General features: G+C 40.6%; 1 protein-coding gene across 1 annotated transcript in view; it reads left to right on the plus strand.

Annotated features, from left to right (window-relative positions):
* Nucleotides 1–1,666: 1,666 nt before the first annotated feature.
* The window catches only part of lrp1b (LDL receptor related protein 1B), a 255,407-nt gene continuing 238,695 nt past the window's right edge, over nucleotides 1,667–18,378 (plus strand). The window contains exons 1-2 of the mRNA XM_031893508.1: nucleotides 1,667–1,864; nucleotides 6,350–6,554. Of these exons, the coding sequence (XP_031749368.1) occupies nucleotides 1,815–1,864; nucleotides 6,350–6,554 (255 nt within the window). The 5' untranslated portion in view covers nucleotides 1,667–1,814. The remainder of the gene's footprint in view (nucleotides 1,865–6,349; nucleotides 6,555–18,378) is intronic.

An 18,378-nucleotide genomic window follows, 5' to 3' on the forward strand; every position in this document is an offset into this window, starting at 1 on the left:
TCCATTCTCATCAGTATACCATAACTTGGTAAATAACTACTTGCTATGTTGACCTCCACTACTTTGATAGAATCTCTGTAATTATATTGATATTACACATTTATGCAGTATTCTCTCTTGAAGTGAGTTGGCGGATTGTTTCGCAAAACGGATGAAAAAATTCGCAGCGGAAAAATTCGGTGCGTGTCCAAAGATTGTTGCGGGCGTCAAAATGAATATTCGCGGCGTGAAAAGAATAGTCACAGCGTCAAAGAATAGTCATGGCGTCAAAATAAATAGTCGCGCGTCAAAAGAATAGTCACAGCGTCAAAGAATAGTCACGGCGTCAAAAGAAATAGTCGTGGCATCAAAGAATAGTTGCGGCGTCACAAAATAGTCGCTACGTCAAAATAAATAGTTGCGCGTTCAAAGAATAGTCACAGTGTCAAAGAATAGTTGTGTTGTCAAAATAAATAGTCGCAGCGTCACAGAATAGTCGCGGCGTCAAAACAAATAGTCACAGCATCACAGAATAGTCGTGGCGTCAAAATAAATAGTTGCGCGTCAAAAGAATAGTCACAGCATCAAAGAATAGTCGCGGCGTCAAAATAAATAGTCGCAGCATCAAAGAATAGTTGCGGTGTCAAAACAAATAGTCGCAGCATCCCAGAATAGTTGTGGCGTCAAAATAAATAGTTGCGGTATCAAAGAATAGTCGTGTTGTCAAAATAAATAGTCGCAGCGTCACAGAATAGTCGCGGCGTCAAAACAAATAGTCACAGCATCACAGAATAGTCGTGGCGTCAAAATAAATAGTTGCGCGTCAAAAGAATAGTCACAGCATCAAAGAATAGTCGCGGCGTCAAAATAAATAGTCGCAGCATCAAAGAATAGTTGCGGTGTCAAAACAAATAGTCGCAGCATCCCAGAATAGTTGTGGCGTCAAAATAAATAGTCGCGGTATCAAAGAATAGTCGCGGTGTCAAACAAATAGTCGCAGCATCACAGAATAGTCGTGGCGTCAAAATAAATAGTTGCGCGTCAAAAGAATAGTCACAGCGTCAAAGAATAGTCGCGGCGTCAAAATAAATAGTCGCGGCATCAAAGAATAGTTGCGGTGTCAAAACAAATAGTCGCAGCATCACAGAATAGTTGTGGCGTCAAAATAAATAGTCGCGGTATCAAAGAATAGTCGCTGTGTCAAAACAAATAGTCGCAGCATCACAGAATAGTCATGGCGTCAAAATAAATAGTCACGGCTTCAAAATAATAGTTGCTGTGTCAAAACAAATAGTCGCAGCATCACAGAATAGTTGCGTGTCAAAAAATTAGTCGCGGGCATCAAAAGAATAGTCATGGGCAACAAAAAAAATTTCCACGCATCATTTTCAAAGACATGTTCTGGAAAATGCCAGGTTCTTGGCATTCTGGGTATTAGATTCTTTGCATGTATTGCACAAAATATATGTGTTATTATTATTATGAGGGCAATCGGTTTATCATAACTGCTTTGTGTGTGTGTATATCTGTATCTGAATTCAGCAGCTAATAAGTTCATGGTTTTCAGTCTTAAAACTTTTTTGCTGACACCACTTGAGACATCTCCTGTGCAATCTGCACTAAACAGTAACATACTTTGCCCATGTTTGATATCAGCACGGGGTAACCTCATTTCTTTATGGTGTTCTTTGACAGATGTAGGCTCCGTGGAAGGTCTGGCTTATCACAGAGCTTGGGATACACTTTACTGGACGAGCTCTACCACATCATCCATCACCCGGCATACAGTAGACCAAAGCAGGAGAGGGGCGTTCAACAGGGAAGCTGTTATCACCATGTCTGAAGATGACCACCCTCATGTTCTTGCACTTGATGAGTGCCAAAAGTATGTAAATATATTCACTTAATTGCCATTTTATTATATTAAACAGATGTCCGCTTTTAAAAATTGCTTCAAACCCTTCACTTCATTTCAGTGGAGGAACATCATCCCTTGTAATATATGATTTAAGATTTAAAAAAGATACATAGAGAAAGTTTTCTAAATTTATTAAGCATTTATTATTATACATTTCTAATTCTGCTCTATATAGTAAAATTATCTAAAATATTTTTAGAAAGCCAAAGAGATTGTGAGTGGAGGTTGAGAAATATTGGACATCCAGGGCTGTAAATACTGTCAATTGGATATGTACAACATGCTGTCCCCTGTTTTGTTAATCTAGAAGTCCCACTATTTGTCGGAAGAGATTATTATTATCAAATACAGGTATGGGATCTGTTATCCGGAAACCCATTATCCAGAAAGATCTGAATTATGGAAAGGCCATCTCCCATAGATTCCATTTTAATCAAATGATTCAGAATTTTAAAACTGATTTCCTTTTTCTCTGTAATAATAAAACAGTACCTGTACTTGATCCCAACTAAGATATAATTACCCCTTATTGGGGCAGAACAGCCCTATTGGGTTTATTTAATGGTTAAATGATTCCCTTTTCTCTGTAATAATAAAACAGTACCTGTACTTGATCCCAACTAAGATATAATTACCCCTTATTGGGGGCAGAACAGCCCTATTGGGTTTATTTAATGGTTAAATGATTCCTTTTTCTCTGTAATAATAAAACAGTACCTGTACTTGATCCCAACTAAGATATAATTACCCCTTATTGGGGGCAGAACAGCCCTATTGGGTTTATTTAATGGTTAAATGATTCCCTTTTCTCTGTAATAATAAAACAGTACCTGTACTTGATCCCAACTAAGATATAATTACCCCTTATTGGGGGCAGAACAGCCCTATTGGGTTTATTTAATGGTTAAATGATTCCCTTTTCTCTGTAATAATAAAACAGTACCTGTACTTGATCCCAACTAAGATATAATTACCCCTTATTGGGGCAGAACAGTCCTATTGGGTTTATTTAATGGTTAAATGATTCCCTTTTCTCTGTAATAATAAAACAGTACCTGTACTTGATCCCAACTAAGATATAATTACCCCTTATTGGGGGCAGAACAGCCCTATTGGGTTTATTTAATGGTTAAATGATTCCCTTTTCTCTGTAATAATAAAACACTACCTGTACTTGATCCCAACTAAGATATAATTACCCCTAATTGGGGCAGAACAGCCCTATTGGGTTTATTTAATGGTTAAATGATTCCCTTTTCTCTGTAATAATAAAACAGTACCTTTACTTGATCACAACTAAGATATAATTACCCCTTATTGGGGGCAGAACAGCCCTATTGGGTTTATTTAATGGTTAAATGATTCCCTTTTCTCTGTAATAATAAAACAGTACCTGTACTTGATCCCAACTAAGATATAATTACCCCTTATTGGGGGCAGAACAGCCCTATTGGGTTTATTTCATGGTTAAATGATTCCCTTTTCTCTGTAATAATAAAACAGTACCTGTACTTGATCCCAACTAAGATATAATTACCCCTTATTGGGGGCAGAACAGCCCTATTGGGTTTATTTAATGTTTAAATGATTCCCTTTTCTCTGTAATAATAAAACAGTACCTGTACTTGATCCCAACTAAGATATAATTACCCCTTATTGGGGGCAGAACAGCCCTATTGGGTTTATTTAATGTTTAAATGATTCCCTTTTCTCTGTAATAATAAAACAGTACCTGTACTTGATCCCAACTAAGATATAATTACCCCTTATTGGGGGAAGAACAATCCTATTGGGTTTAATTACTGTTTAAATAATTTTATTAGTAGACTTAAGGTAGGAGATCTGAATTACGGAAAGATCCCTTATCCGGAAAACCCCTGGTCCCGAGCATTCTGGATAACAGGTCCCATACCTGTATAAAAATGCCCAATATCACTGTTCCATATCTCAGAACTAAAAATATTCTGTTATAATGCATACAAATCTATAACCCCTTTCATTATTGTCGGATGAAAAAGTAGAAAATGGAAATGCTTAAGTTTAAAGGTGGGTTGGATGGATTGTTGTACCTGCATTGCTGAACATAAAAGTCATAAAAATTGCACAGTACTTTTCAGATATAAATAATAATATGCAAGGTTATGGAACTAGTAATCAAAGGAACGCAGGCGAGGCCCAGTTTTCAATATCTGACAAAGGATATGAATCAATAGTTATGTGCTGATGTGAATCAATAGGTACAGTAAGTGCTGCTAGAGGAGTCAAAGCAAAGAGTTGGAAGGAACCAGACATCAAAGAGACAAGAAGAACTAGGAAATGTGTGATTCATAAAATAAATCTTTTAACTGCAAAATTAGAGCTCGGATTTAATGTATGGACTGGAGAAGAACTGTGGTCTCTGTGAATTAATCTTAGCACTTTAATTTCATTCATTCTATGAACCCTGAACAAAGGAGGAAGATGACAAGGTGCGGGATACAGTGAGAAATAATGTGAATAGAAAAGAAGTGCTCAAAAATAATGCATTGGGAATTTTAGTCAGGGATGAGTTTGTAGTTTTTTTGATGGTTGGGAAGAAAAAAATACCCCCTTAAATGAGCATATACCATATACACCATGCTTTATATTTGATTTTGAAACTTTAAATTTGTACTTATGCAAACACATACTAATGAAACAATAATAACATTTTTTTTAAACACTACTAATGTTTTTAAATGAGTCGAGTACCAGGGGCGGGCCAAGCCGACCGGGCACCCTAGGCAACCAGGTCGGCCAACTCCGCCCACCACCCCGCCCCCCGAATGGCGCATGTGTGCCAAAGCACAGGAGGAGGTGCAGGGGGGCGGTGCGATTAGATCGGTCATTACCTCCGCAGCTAATGACAAGCAGCGGAGGCAATGACAAAGTAGCACTAGGGGGCTCCTGCCTGGCGCCCCTCAATCGTTACGCCCTAGGCAGCTGCCTCTTCTGCCTACCCCTAGTTCCGGCCCTGACAAGTACATGCATTTTCTAGAACCAGGGTGATAGGATCGGAAACCCAAAACCCAGAACAATTGCCAAGGTTCCGGTCATGGCTCACACTTCTCACAACCACCTTTCGCTTCGGGTGGAACCTTCCGCTACTCGGGTGCTGCCAGGTCTTAAAGTGAGAGAACCAAGGCAAAGGTTCTGGGCAAGCAAGGGTACCAGATCGTTTGAAAAGGACTGGAGGAGCTTACTAGAGTCGGTGTCAGGCAGGCCAGGTCAAAACTGGAACAGAAGCGCAGTACAAAATCAGGATCCAGAAGAGTAGTCAAACAGGCAAGGGGTCAGTCCAGGCAGATGCAGGCATGGGTCAGAACCAAATACACAGAACAGAACAGGAGCACACCCAGGAACTTTGCTAAAAAGACCTATAACGGGCAATGACTGAGTGCAGAGCAGAGGGTAGAGACGCAGGTTAGTTGTTAACACAGAGCACCTGTGACCAGATTAACAACATGTATATACATGGGTAACATAGCAGGGAACCAGGACCTTAGCAGTCTGCTCATATAGAGCATTGGTAACGATACTGCCCAGCAGCCTATAGGTTACTGGTTCAATTCCAGGTAGGATGTTACATGGGGTCGGACTGGGCTGTGGCCCAACCCAATCCCCACTGGTCTCTCTCCCCTGATGCGCTGACTGTAAGTTTAATTTAGGTGCATTCAGGGAAGGGGTTCAGATGGGCAGGGGGGGTTGCAAGGCTGCAGCAAGGGCCATTGGGTGGTGCAGGGGCCCCTGAGACAGAAGCCCTGGTGGGCCCTGCACCCCACAGTCTGACCCTGTCTAGAATGAAAAAAAGAGAGAGTGATAAAGTCAGTGATCGTGAAATAGGAAAAGAAGATAAATTCCTATTTAAGAACCCCCTCAGGTCTTAAAAAGGTTAAAAAATATTTTATTTACCAAAGCCATTTTTGTACTGTACAAAGCCTTACGTGTGTTTTCATAGGTCATTTACTTCCTACCCATCATCCTGTCCCAGAAACACAATACATCATCAGGACAAGGTTATTTTTGATGTTCAGTTCAAGGGTCATTCTTGACTTAATATCTATTATTCATTCAGATCCTTTACAAATGAATTTTGGACACAACTGATGGTCCTAGAATGGTAACGGCACCAGTGTACCATTTTATTTTACTGCTCTTTACCCATCAGGATATTATTCTTGGAAATGACAAATTCCGCCAGGGCAATGAAAAATTTAGGACAAATTGTTTCCGTTGACCTACAGATGGATCATAGTTTACTGATACACTTGGCGACCTCAGAACATGTAATTCATGGTGCACTGCTAACTTGGCCGTGAATAGTATCCTGGTTGTTTATAGCGTTATATTGATAGTATTGTGACTAAATGCATGCACACAATGCAAAGTTTTTTCATTAACAGAAACTATTCTGATACCCTGACTTTCACCCAGTTTAATGTTTTGGACTAACTGGAACGAACAGCATCCGAGCATCATGAGATCCACACTTTCGGGACAAAATGCCCAAGTCATCGTCAGCACGGACATTGTGACTCCAAACGGCCTCACCATTGATCACCCAGCCGAGAAGCTCTACTACTCCGACGGCAGCCTGGGAAAGATAGAGAGATGCGAATATGATGGATCACACAGACATGTAAGTAAAAAACTAAAGCAGGTATCAGGCTTGTCTTTATGGTTTGAGTGATAAAAATAGGTAGTTTGGAGATACCGGTATGGGATCCCTTATCCGGAAACCCATTATCCAGAAAGCTTCGAATTACGGAAAGCCAGTCTCCCATAGACTCCATTTTAATCAAATAATTCATAATTTTAAAACTGATTCCCTTTTCTCTGTAATAATAAAACAGTACCTGTACTTGATCCCAACTAAGATATAATTACCCCTTATTGGGGGCAGAACAGCCCTATTGGGTTTATTTAATGGTTAAATGATTCCCTTTTCTCTGTAATAATAAAACAGTACCTTGTAATTGATCCCAACCAAGATATAAATAATCCTTATTGGATGCAAAACAATCCTATTGGGTTCAATTAATGTTTAATACATTTTTTAGTAGACCTAAGGTATGGAGATCCAAATTACGGAAAGACCCCTTATCCAGAATACCCTTGGCCCCGAGCATTCTGGATAATGGGTCCTATACCTGTACTGTGCAATTTTGCAGCCAACCGAGAGCTGCGTGTTGCCCAATGCTTAACTGGGATTCTGATTGGGTGGCATTGCGACGGCTAGCGCTTGTTTATTAAACGATTTCATTTCATATAACCCTCATAGCATTTCTCTGTTTCTCATAACAAACTAAATACAATTTTCCCATCACTTGATCCAGTGTTTGTAATGTAGCGCAACAATGGTGTGAAATTGAAATTATTTTGGAGAGCAGCTTTTATTTCTGAAAGTCAATGATTATTTTCCAATATTATTCCACGTTTCATGCTTACTGTTTGTTTTGCACTTTCCTTATTATTTTCCTGTTATTTTAGTATTATGCCCATTGTGTGCCCTAGCAATGGAAAACACTTTATAATAGGATTTTTGTCACTGTGACAGAATGCTCTGTTATACAGATAGCTAGAATCTCAGCCATAAAGCAGGGCAGGACTGCTGCTTACAATGGGGGGATCAGATAGGATCTGTGCCACTGTGACAGAATGCTCTGTTATACAGATAGCTAGAATCTCAGCCATAAAGCAGGGCAGGACTGCTGCTTACAATGGGGGGGGGTCAGATAGGATCTGTGCCACTGTGACAGAATGCTCTGTTATACAGATAGCTAGAATCTCAGCCATAAAGCAGGGCAGGACTGCTGCTTACAATGGGGGGATCAGATAGGATCTGTGCCACTGTGACAGAATGCTCTGTTATACAGATAGCTAGAATCTCAGCCATAAAGCAGGGCAGGACTGCTGCTTACAATGGGGGGGATCAGATAGGATCTGTGTCACTGTGACAGAATGCTCTGTTATACAGATAGCTAGAATCTCAGCCATAAAGCAGGGCAGGACTGCTGCTTACAATGGGGGGGATCAGATAGGATCTGTGTCACTGTGACAGAATGCTCTGTTATACAGATAGCTAGAATCTCAGCCATAAGAAACCTGCCTTTTCTTAACAGAAGTTATACTTTTGACTTATATAGTTATACTTGTGTTGCTTTAAACGAGTCAAAATAACCAGAGGCCAGACCAAACCTTCAAATACCAATGTATCAAATAGGGGTAATTATATCTTAGTTGGGATCAAGTACAGGTACTGTTTTATTATTACAGAGAAAAGGGAATCATTTAACCATGAAATAAACCCAATAGGGATGTTCTGCCCCCAATAAGGGGTAATTATATCTTAGTTGGGATCAAGTACAGGTACTGTTTTATTATTACAGAGAAAAGGGAATCATTTAACCATTAAATAAACCCAATAGGGCTGTTCTGCCCCCAATAAGGGTAATTATATCTTAGTTGGGATCAAGTACAGGTACTGTTTTATTATTACAGGGAAAAGGGAATCATTTAACCATTAAATAAACCCAATAGGGCTGTTCTGCCCCCAATAAGGGGTAATTATATCTTAGTTGGGATCAAGTACAGGTGCTGTTTTATTATTACAGAGAAAAGGGAATCATTTAACCATGAAATAAACCCAATAGGGCTGTTCTGCCCCCAATAAGGGGTAATTATATCTTAGTTGGGATCAAGTACAGGTACTGTTTTATTATTACAGGGAAAAGGGAATCATTTAACCATTAAATAAACCCAATAGGGCTGTTCTGCCCCAATAAGGGGTAATTATATCTTAGTTGGGATCAAGTACAGGTACTGTTTTATTATTACAGGGAAAAGGGAATCATTTAACCATTAAATAAACCCAATAGGGCTGTTCTGCCCCAATAAGGGGTAATTATATCTTATAGAAATAAAAAAATCCACTGGAGAGCCAAATGCGTTCTGTGTTGTTTATTAGTTCAGAGATGCATAGCACTACATGTTTCGGACCGCTGGGGTCCTTCCTCTGGTGCAGTATAAAGAACACTAGGTGAACACCTTTTTAAACCCCCACTCCACCAATTAAGCCACGCATTTGGCTCTCCAGTGGATTTTTTTATTTCTACATGGTACCAATTTGTAGACCTGGCGAAACCTACACCATTGTGATTGAGCCTCCTCACTGAATTTCACATTTTGTGGCACACCAGCTGTATTTTTCTTTTTGTCACAGTAATTATATCTTAGTTGGGATCAAGTACAGGTACTGTTTTATTATTACAGAGAAAAGGGAATCATTTAACCATTAAATAAACCCAATAGGGCTGTTCTGCCCCAATAAGGGGTAATTATATCTTAGTTGGGATCAAGTACAGGTACTGTTTTATTATTACAGAGAAAAGGGAATCATTTAACCATTAAATAAACCCAATAGGGCTGTTCTGCCCCCAATAAGGGGTAATTATATCTTAGTTGGGATCAAGTACAGGTACTGTTTTATTATTACAGAGAAAAGGGAATCATTTAACCATGAAATAAACCCAATAGGGCTGTTCTGCCCCCAATAAGGGGTAATTATATCTTAGTTGGGATCAAGTACAGGTACTGTTTTATTATTACAGAGAAAAAGGAAATCATTTTTAAAAATTAGAATTATTTACTTATAATGGAGTCTATGGAAGATGGCCTTTCCATAATTAGGATAAGGGATCCTATACCTGTATTAAGTTCTTGATAAGAGCACGGTCCAAACATTAACATTTTCCTACCAGCTTTTCTGTTGTCAAGTCATTCCCCTACTGTACATGAATCAGCGTAGATATCAGCATTTAGTACTTTCCTATGTTGAGCATACTGTCATCGCTTTGTTCTGCGTCCTCCATTGACATTCCCACCCTTGAAGGGTCATTCAAGAACTTATTCAAACAGAGCTGCGGCATCAATTTTAGGTAGCCTTGGGTACGTTTCACATATTAATACAGCAAGGTCGTTCCTGTTTCATTACACATGTTCAATATATATCGTTTGACACATTCTGAGAGTTTCCAAAAGTTAATGCTGCTGCCAGCGTAGAAACACCATAATTATAAGCTGTTGAATGGAACCGTCCTATAAAATAATCATGCGCTCATTTTTATATTAGTATCAAATTTCTTTTATTTTTACTCTATTCCTTTTCATATTTCACAAGCTGCCAGGTTTATATTGTATTTTGGCTATTTTTGATGATCAGTTTACTAATGATGGCATCAGACTATCTCTTTTTGATAGTACAGGTATCGGACCCCTTATCCAGAAACCCGTTATCCAGAAAGCTCCGAATTACGGAATGCCCGTCTCCCATAGACTCCATTTTAATCAAATAATTCAGAATTTTAAAACTGATTTCCTTTTTCTATGTAGAAATAAAACAGAACCTTGTAATTGATTCCAACTAAGATATAATTAATCCTTATTGGATGCAAAACAATCCTATTGGGTTTAAATAATGTTTTATTGATTTTTTAGTAGACTTAAGGTATGGAGATCCAAATTACAGAAAGACCCCTTATCCGGAATACCCTTGATCCCAAGCATTCTGGATAATGGGTCCTATACCTGTATTATGGATTCAATAAGTCCCTTGTTGGAAGTGATAGGGCACTTGTGGGGTCACCAAGTGTCTGCTTAGGCAAGGCTGTGGGCAAAAACACCCAATTTTTTGCCACTCAAACAATTTCCACATTTTGCCATTGGTGGATTATTTTGCGAAACGGGCGACAAAATTCAGCACATAAAAATTCGTGATTTTTCGCCATTTTGGTAATCTTTCAAAGATTTGCAAATTTTTCGGCAAAGCGAAACAGGACAGATTCGCTCACTACTCTTTAGAAACAAATCATTCCGGTTCAGGAGACTGCCTCATACAGATACAAATAAACAAAAGGAATTCTGGGATTCAATTCCAAAGGAATCCAATAAGATCCCATTTACATGGGTTTATCCTATAGGATAAAGTTCACCCACTGGGTTTAAAGCAAAAGCCAGGATAATAGCTGATCAGATTCCCAACTACAGACCGGTTTCGCCCTTCTTGGGGCTCACCAGTGTTTTCTGGAATTTTTTCCTTTGGAATTCATTCCCAGAATTCCTTTTGTTTATTTGCATCTGTATGATCTCCTTGTCTCCTTAACCCTAATGATTTGTTTGTGAATCCACACTCAGGGCTCTCCCTAAGCTGATCAGAAAACCCTGAACTACACTGATGAGCCCCAAGAAGGGCAAAACCTGTAGTTTAGAATCTGATCAGCTATTGTCCTGGCTACTGCTTTAAAAACCCAGTAGTTGAGCTTTAAACTATAGCAGTGCTGTCCAACTGGCGGCCCGCGACCCCCCTCTGTGTGGCCCACCACCTGTCTGGCTGCTTTGATGGCTTACCTTTGTGTAAGCTTTAAATGGTATCAGTACTGAGATTAACTGGCCCCATGCATGGTGAACACCTCAGATTCAGGCTGTAAACCCCCTGTATTGTTTAAATATGTAATCCCCTGTGTTCTTCACACCTTTTTAATCCTTGCATTGTTCACCCCCTGCAGTGTTCACACCTCAGGCTCAGGCTGTAATCACCCCCATTGTTCCCCTGTTCACACCTCAGACAGACTGTTGGAGCAGTAGAAACCCACAAATAAACCCTGCACACTATAAAAACAACATGTACTGAGGTGGTACTGCAAGTAAAAAGTTATTTAATACATAGTTATTGTGCAGACTGTAGCAGTGCCAGCATTGCATCACTGTAGGCTGCCTATGTGTGCCATACTCTGCCTGCCCTATGCTGCCTCTATGTGCCATACACACAAGCAGCATAGGACAGGCAGAGTATGGCACACACAGGCAGGGTAGGAAAGGCAGAGTATGGCACACGCAGGGTATGGCACACACAGGCAGGGTAGGGCAGGCAGAGTATGGCACACACACAGGCAGGGTAGGGCAGGCAGAGTATGGCACACACAGGCAGGGTAGGAAAGGCAGAGTATGGTACACGCAGGGTATGGCACACACAGGCAGGGTAGGGCAGGCAGGGTATGGCACACACAGGCAGGGTAGGGCAGGCAGAGTATGGCACACACACAGGCAGGGTAGGGCAGGCAGAGTATGGCACACACAGGCAGGGTAGGGATGGCAGAGTATGGCAGGTTTTTGCTGTCCTACCACCATTAATTTGGCTATGGTCATGAGATAACATGGGTGTGGTTTCAAGTGGGTGTGGTTTTAAAAGGGAGAGTGGTCAAAACTGGCTTCCATTATCGGCCCTCCACCACGGAGGCCGGAAAAATTCCAGCCCTCGGTACCAGAGAAGTTGGACAGCACTGTTCTATAGGATAAACCCATGTAAATGGGATTTTCTTGGAGTCCTTTGGAATTCATTCCCAGAATTCCTTTTGTTTATCACTACTCTTTAGCAAATACGAATGCTGCAAAGGCTCCAGACAGTGATGAAACCAGTCACTGCTTTCTACATAGGCTACATTCTACATTCTATTTTGATTTCTTAGGCATGTTGCCCATGTCCAAGTCTGATCTGGAGTCCATGCCAGAAGAATGCAGACAAGGGAAACTTATGGAAACATTTACAGGCAACTAAGCAAGCACAATAAATAAAGCTTGATAATTACAATAGGGGGTTATTTAAATACCTATTGTTCATGTTAAATACCGGCTAAAATGTTCAGCTATAACTATAAAAGAACAATAATAAACCCTGAACTTTATTTGTGTGCATTCTCTTCCCCTGGTCATACATTTTCTTCCTTAGCTCTTCACAATTTTATAAACAAGAAAAGGAAGAAAAAAAAAATAGGTTTGAAGAGAACAATACATGTATTTTTATTCACAGAACCACTTGAAGCTCGGTTGAATCCGCTAACCCATCAAAGCAATCGTGACCTGTGATTATTGGAAACAATTTATTTCCAGCAGTGGCTTATTGCTGTATTCAGATATTGAGATATTTTTTTTTTTTTGTAAACCTCTAAACAAAGATTTGTACCTTTCTTACCATTTGAGCAAAAACTGAAAATTGGGAGGAAATTTCTAACTTGTTGTAATGGTAATTTCAATAGAGAAACATACAAAGGCAAATTTTGCACTTATATAAAGAGGCTAGTGACATTTTTAGATGCTTCACGAATGTAAAGGGATACTCTCGTCATCTAAGTTCTCTTTATAGAGATATTGAATATTTTATACAAGCTTTAATAGTTCTACATTATTTCTACTGCAGTAAATATTACGATACATAATTGTATACACTATTGTATTTAATGGTACATATAGTTATATAGGGTTGAAAAAAGACCAGAGTCTATCAAGTTCAACCCATCCAAGTAAACCCAGCACACACAACCCACGCCTACCAATCTATACACTCACATACATAAACTATAAATACAACCACTAGTACTAACTGTAGATATTAGTATCACAATAGCCTTGGATATTCTGATTGTTCAAGAACTCATCCAGGCCTCTCTTATAGGCATTAACAGAATCTGCCATTACCCCATCACTAGGAAAGGCATTCCCCAACCTCACTGCCCTCACCGTGAGGAACCACCTACCTACATCCCCCGGCAGGGCATTCCCCAACCTCACTGCCCTCACCATGAGGAACCCCCTACCCAACATCCCCTGGCAGGGCATTCCCCAACCTCACTGCCCTCACCGGGAGGAACCCCCTACCTACATCCCCCGGCAGGGCATTCCCCAACCTCACTGCCCTCACCGTGAGGAACCCCCTACCTACATCCCCTGGCAGGGCATTCCCCAACCTCACTGCCCTCACCGTGAGGAGCCCCCTACCCAACATCCCCCGGCAGGGCATTCCCCAACCTCACTGCCCTCACCATGAGGAACCCCCTACCCAACATCCCCTGGCAGGGCATTCCCCAACCTCACTGCCCTCACCGGGAGGAACCCCCTACCTACATCCCCCGGCAGGGCATTCCCCAACCTCACTGCCCTCACCGTGAGGAACCCCCTACCTACATCCCCCGGCAGGGCATTCCTCAACCTCACTGCCCTCACCGTGAGGAACCCCCTACCTACATCCCCTGGCAGGGCATTCCCCAACCCCCACACTGCCCTCACCGTGAGGAGCCCCCTACCTACATCCCCCGGCAGGGCATTCCCCAACCTCACTGCCCTCACCGTGAGGAACCCCCTACCCAACATCCCCCGGCAGGGCATTCCCCAACCTCACTGCCCTCACCGGGAGGAACCCCCTACCCAACATCCCCTGGCAGGGCATTCCCCAACCCCCACACTGCCCTCACCGTGAGGAGCCCCCTACCTACATCCCCCGGCAGGGCATTCCCCAACCTCACTGCCCTCACCGTGAGGAACCCCCTACCCAACATCCCCCGGCAGGGCATTCCCCAACCTCACTGCCCTCACCGTGAGGAACCCCCTACCCAACATCCCCTGGCAGGGCATTCCCCAACCCCCTCACTGCCCTCACCGTGAGGAACCCCCTACCCAACATCCCCCGGCAGGGCAATCCCCAACCCCCTCACTGCCCTCACCGTGAGGAACCCTCTACCCAACATCCCCCGGCAGGGCATTACCCAACCTCACTGCCCTCACCGTGAGGAACCACCTACGCTGATTCAAATGGAAGCTCTGTTCCTCTAATCTAAAGGAGGGGGCTCTGGTGCATTGATTGTTTTTATGGGTAAAAAGAACCCCCCCCCCCCATCTGCCTATAATCCCCTCTAATGTACTTGTACAGAGTAATCATGTCCCCTCGCAAGCGCCTCTTTTCCAGAGAAAACAACCCCAACCCTGACAGTCTAACCTCATAGTTTAACCCTTCCATCCCCTTTACCAGTTTAGTTGCAGTCTCTGCACTCTCTCCAGCTCATTAATATCCTTCTTAAGGACTGGAGCCCAAAACTGCCCCCATACTCAGGGTGAGGCCTTACCAGGGACCTATAAAGGGGCAAAATTATGTTCTCATCCCTTGAGTCAATGTCCTTTTTTATACAAGACAGCACTTTATTTGCTTTAGTAGCCACAGAATGTCACTGCCTGGCATTAGACAACTTGTTATCTACAAAAACCCCAGATCCTTCTCCATTAAGGAAACCCCCAACACACTACCATTCAGTAGATAGTTTGCGTTTATATTATTTCTACCAAAATGTATAACTTTGCACTTATCAACATTGAACCTCATTTTCATGTTTGCTGCCCAGTTTTAAATACCTTTTTATTTAAGTCATTACAAAAAAAACGGTGGCTATTTTGCTAGTTGTGTTCCTATTGTGCAGTTTGTAACCAATAACTCAAGGACATTAGCAATCCGTGATATTGCAACAAGTCTCAAGTTATTTGCATTACTTAAAATCAATGAACCGTCTTGATAAGTGCATGATCTTAAAGAAAAAAAAAAAATCGAGAGAGACAAGGAACATCAGGGATTTCTATTCCCTCAATATTAAGTGCAAATAGTGTGCATTAACAAGCCTATTCATGTGTTTAATGTTTTCATCAAATGCGCAACCATTTCCTTTATGGCCCTGTTTTATAGATGACTGCAGTTACAGTAAAACACAATGCCATATAGCCATAATCTTTCTCATATTGATTAAAATGTAATAATTGCCTAGGAATTTCTTACTTTATGGAACGGTATAAAAGTGTCTTATAAGTGCAACTTAATATTTTATTTGATATTTAAGTACTAAGTTATATTGTAATAGTCACTGGAAATGGGATCTGTCTTGTGAGAAAAGTAGAACTTTTTTTTACATATTGTACAATTTAATGAGATTTGATAGCTTTGCACTATTTTTAAAATCTATTATGCATTTAATACACCCTCTAGAAGTTCAATTTGAAAGGACAAGTAGTACATATATATTTGATTTATATATATATATATATATATAGTAGCAGAAGTTTATCATGTAAATAAATGACATTAATGTAACACAACTATATCAGAGGCTGCAGACAATAAAGATCCTACAACCAACCACCTCTTAGTATTTCAAAAGAGACATATCATATAGAACTTAAGAATGTACCAGTGAATTATACTCCTAAATATAGAAGGATTGTGCTTCAAAAAGTTGTGTTTTGGACTGATTTACTGGAAAATTCCACCAAAACCCCACTAGTCCCGCCCATATGTTCCACTTCCTGCTGGCTGAAGTCTCTGGATGTGCAGGGGGGCCGGCAGCTCTCAGTTCAGGGCATTGTAGGATAGGAACCAATCAGCAGCTAGGCTGACCTGATAGGGAACTGAAGTATGTCTGTGCTTGTGTGACTGCAAGGCCGTGATTGGCTACTGTGCTTCTGGCAGGGACCGTTAGGACACGCCCACCCTTTATTTGAAACACGGACAGAGAACTTATAAGATCTATAGGGAGCTCCAATAAATGGGCCATTTTTACAGATGGGTTTCCTTTTTAGCCCAAAGTAAAACCAACACTCTGGGGCCCATTTATCAATGTACGATTGAGTCCAAATACAAAAATTTTTTTATTTTTTTCTAAGTTTTAGAACTGTGCGTATTGTCAGCAATTTTTTCGCTAATTTCCACAACTTTTTCGTACTTTGCAACAATTTGTGCAACAAAATCGTATTTGTGGCAACGAGTACGAAAGTTTCGGATTCATTCAAGCTTCAGTATTGTGACTTTCCTTGGGCCGGGTTGTTGCTGCATTGAGTCCTAAGTCAGAATACTTTTCGGGCCATTTACGATCGTTCGGATATGAAAATTTTGTAACTTTAGGAGCGTACCACAATATTTTCGTACAAACACAATGCGACTTTTCACAAAATTAAGGCACATCAGAAATGTTCATATTTAATGCGAATTGTCACAAATCGTACTCGTAATTCGTACTTTAATGAATCGGCCCCCATGTATTATTCATAATTGCCTACAAATTTTTTTTTTTTCCCATTTATCCCGTATGTGAAGATATAATTCACAATGCACTGGACATACAGATGGAGACAGTATAATTCAAGCCATAAATGGAATCATGTGTGATTTTTTTTTTCAACACAAATATCTCAGTTTATATGCCCCATTTGTAATTAGCAAGACGGATAAAGGAACAATTCAAGTTTGTTATTTCCAAAGATTTGTCTCAACGAGCAAAGGTTTAGAATCATCTTGTGCGCCATATGCTACAACTAAATCTGCTCTATCTGTTGATTAAAGTGAAACAATTCATGGGTTTCCTATCCAAAAGTACATCTGTCACTGAGGTTTAAATGTTTTCTAAAATGGCAATCTTGATAAAAAAATGTTTAAACAGAAAAATATCATCTTCATTCTATAATACACAAATGAAACCAACCACCCTCTTCAGGACACCAGAACAACCGTGCCACCCGAGACACTTGCTCAGAAAGTCTCCCTAAGATGCCAAAGAACAAACTTTATAATGCATTACACCAGGGGTCCCCAACCTTTCTTACTCAAGAGCCACAGTCAAATGTAAAAAGACTTGGGGAGCAACACAAGCATCATAAAAGTTCATGGAGGAGCCAAATAAGGGCTGTGATTGGCTATTAGGGGCCTCTATGCACCCAATCAGCTTACAGGGGCTTTATTTGGTAGGAAATCTTGTTTTTATTCAACCAAAACTTGCCCCCAAGTCAGGAATTCAAAAATAACTCCCTGGTTTGGGGGCACTGAGAGCAACATCCAAAGGGTTGGTGAGCAACATGTTGCCCCCGCGCCACTGGTTGGGGATCACTGAATAACACACTAGTGGCCTAAAATGAATCTAGCGCTGATGTATGGAATACAGTCTGTCTTTCCCTAACCATCTAAAACCATCATTACTGGACCACTTACAGTTATGCTGGGTAAGTAAAGCCTCACTAATGACCAAAGCCAAACAACTATTGGGAAGAATGTCCCCACTTAGGAGTTGCTTTTTCATGGAGTTGGGGGAGTTTAGCATTTGCTTTACAATTAAGGGCTAATTTATCAACATTAAATTTCATTTTTTTTCCATAATTCATGTTTTTTCCATTCAATATTTATTGAGTGCAAAAAAAAAACTTGAATATAAAACTTATATAAAGCTTGAGGGTTTATGTAGAAGTCAATGGGAGTCGATCTTTTTAATTTGAGGTCTTTGAGATTTTTTTAAACTGTTAAATAAGCCCATAGGTGTACTCATCAAAATGGGGATTGAATCTGTATTAATCTATTAATATCTCCATTATGAAGAGTGATTTCAGGAACTCATTAGTGATGAGCGAATCTGTCCCATTTTGCTTTGTCGAAAAATGAGCAAATCTTTCAAAACACTCGCGAAAATTTGTGAAATGGCAAAGATGTCGCGTGTCAAAAAAAATTGTTGCGTACATCATTTTTTTTACGCGCATGGTGATAAATTGTCACATGCGTCAAAATATGATGCACGTGATATTTTCACTGTTTCACAAATTTTTCTTGACGCGGG

The sequence above is a fragment of the Xenopus tropicalis genome, chromosome 9 (genome assembly GCF_000004195.4).
Source record: "Xenopus tropicalis strain Nigerian chromosome 9, UCB_Xtro_10.0, whole genome shotgun sequence".
Taxonomy (NCBI): Eukaryota; Metazoa; Chordata; class Amphibia; order Anura; family Pipidae; genus Xenopus; species Xenopus tropicalis.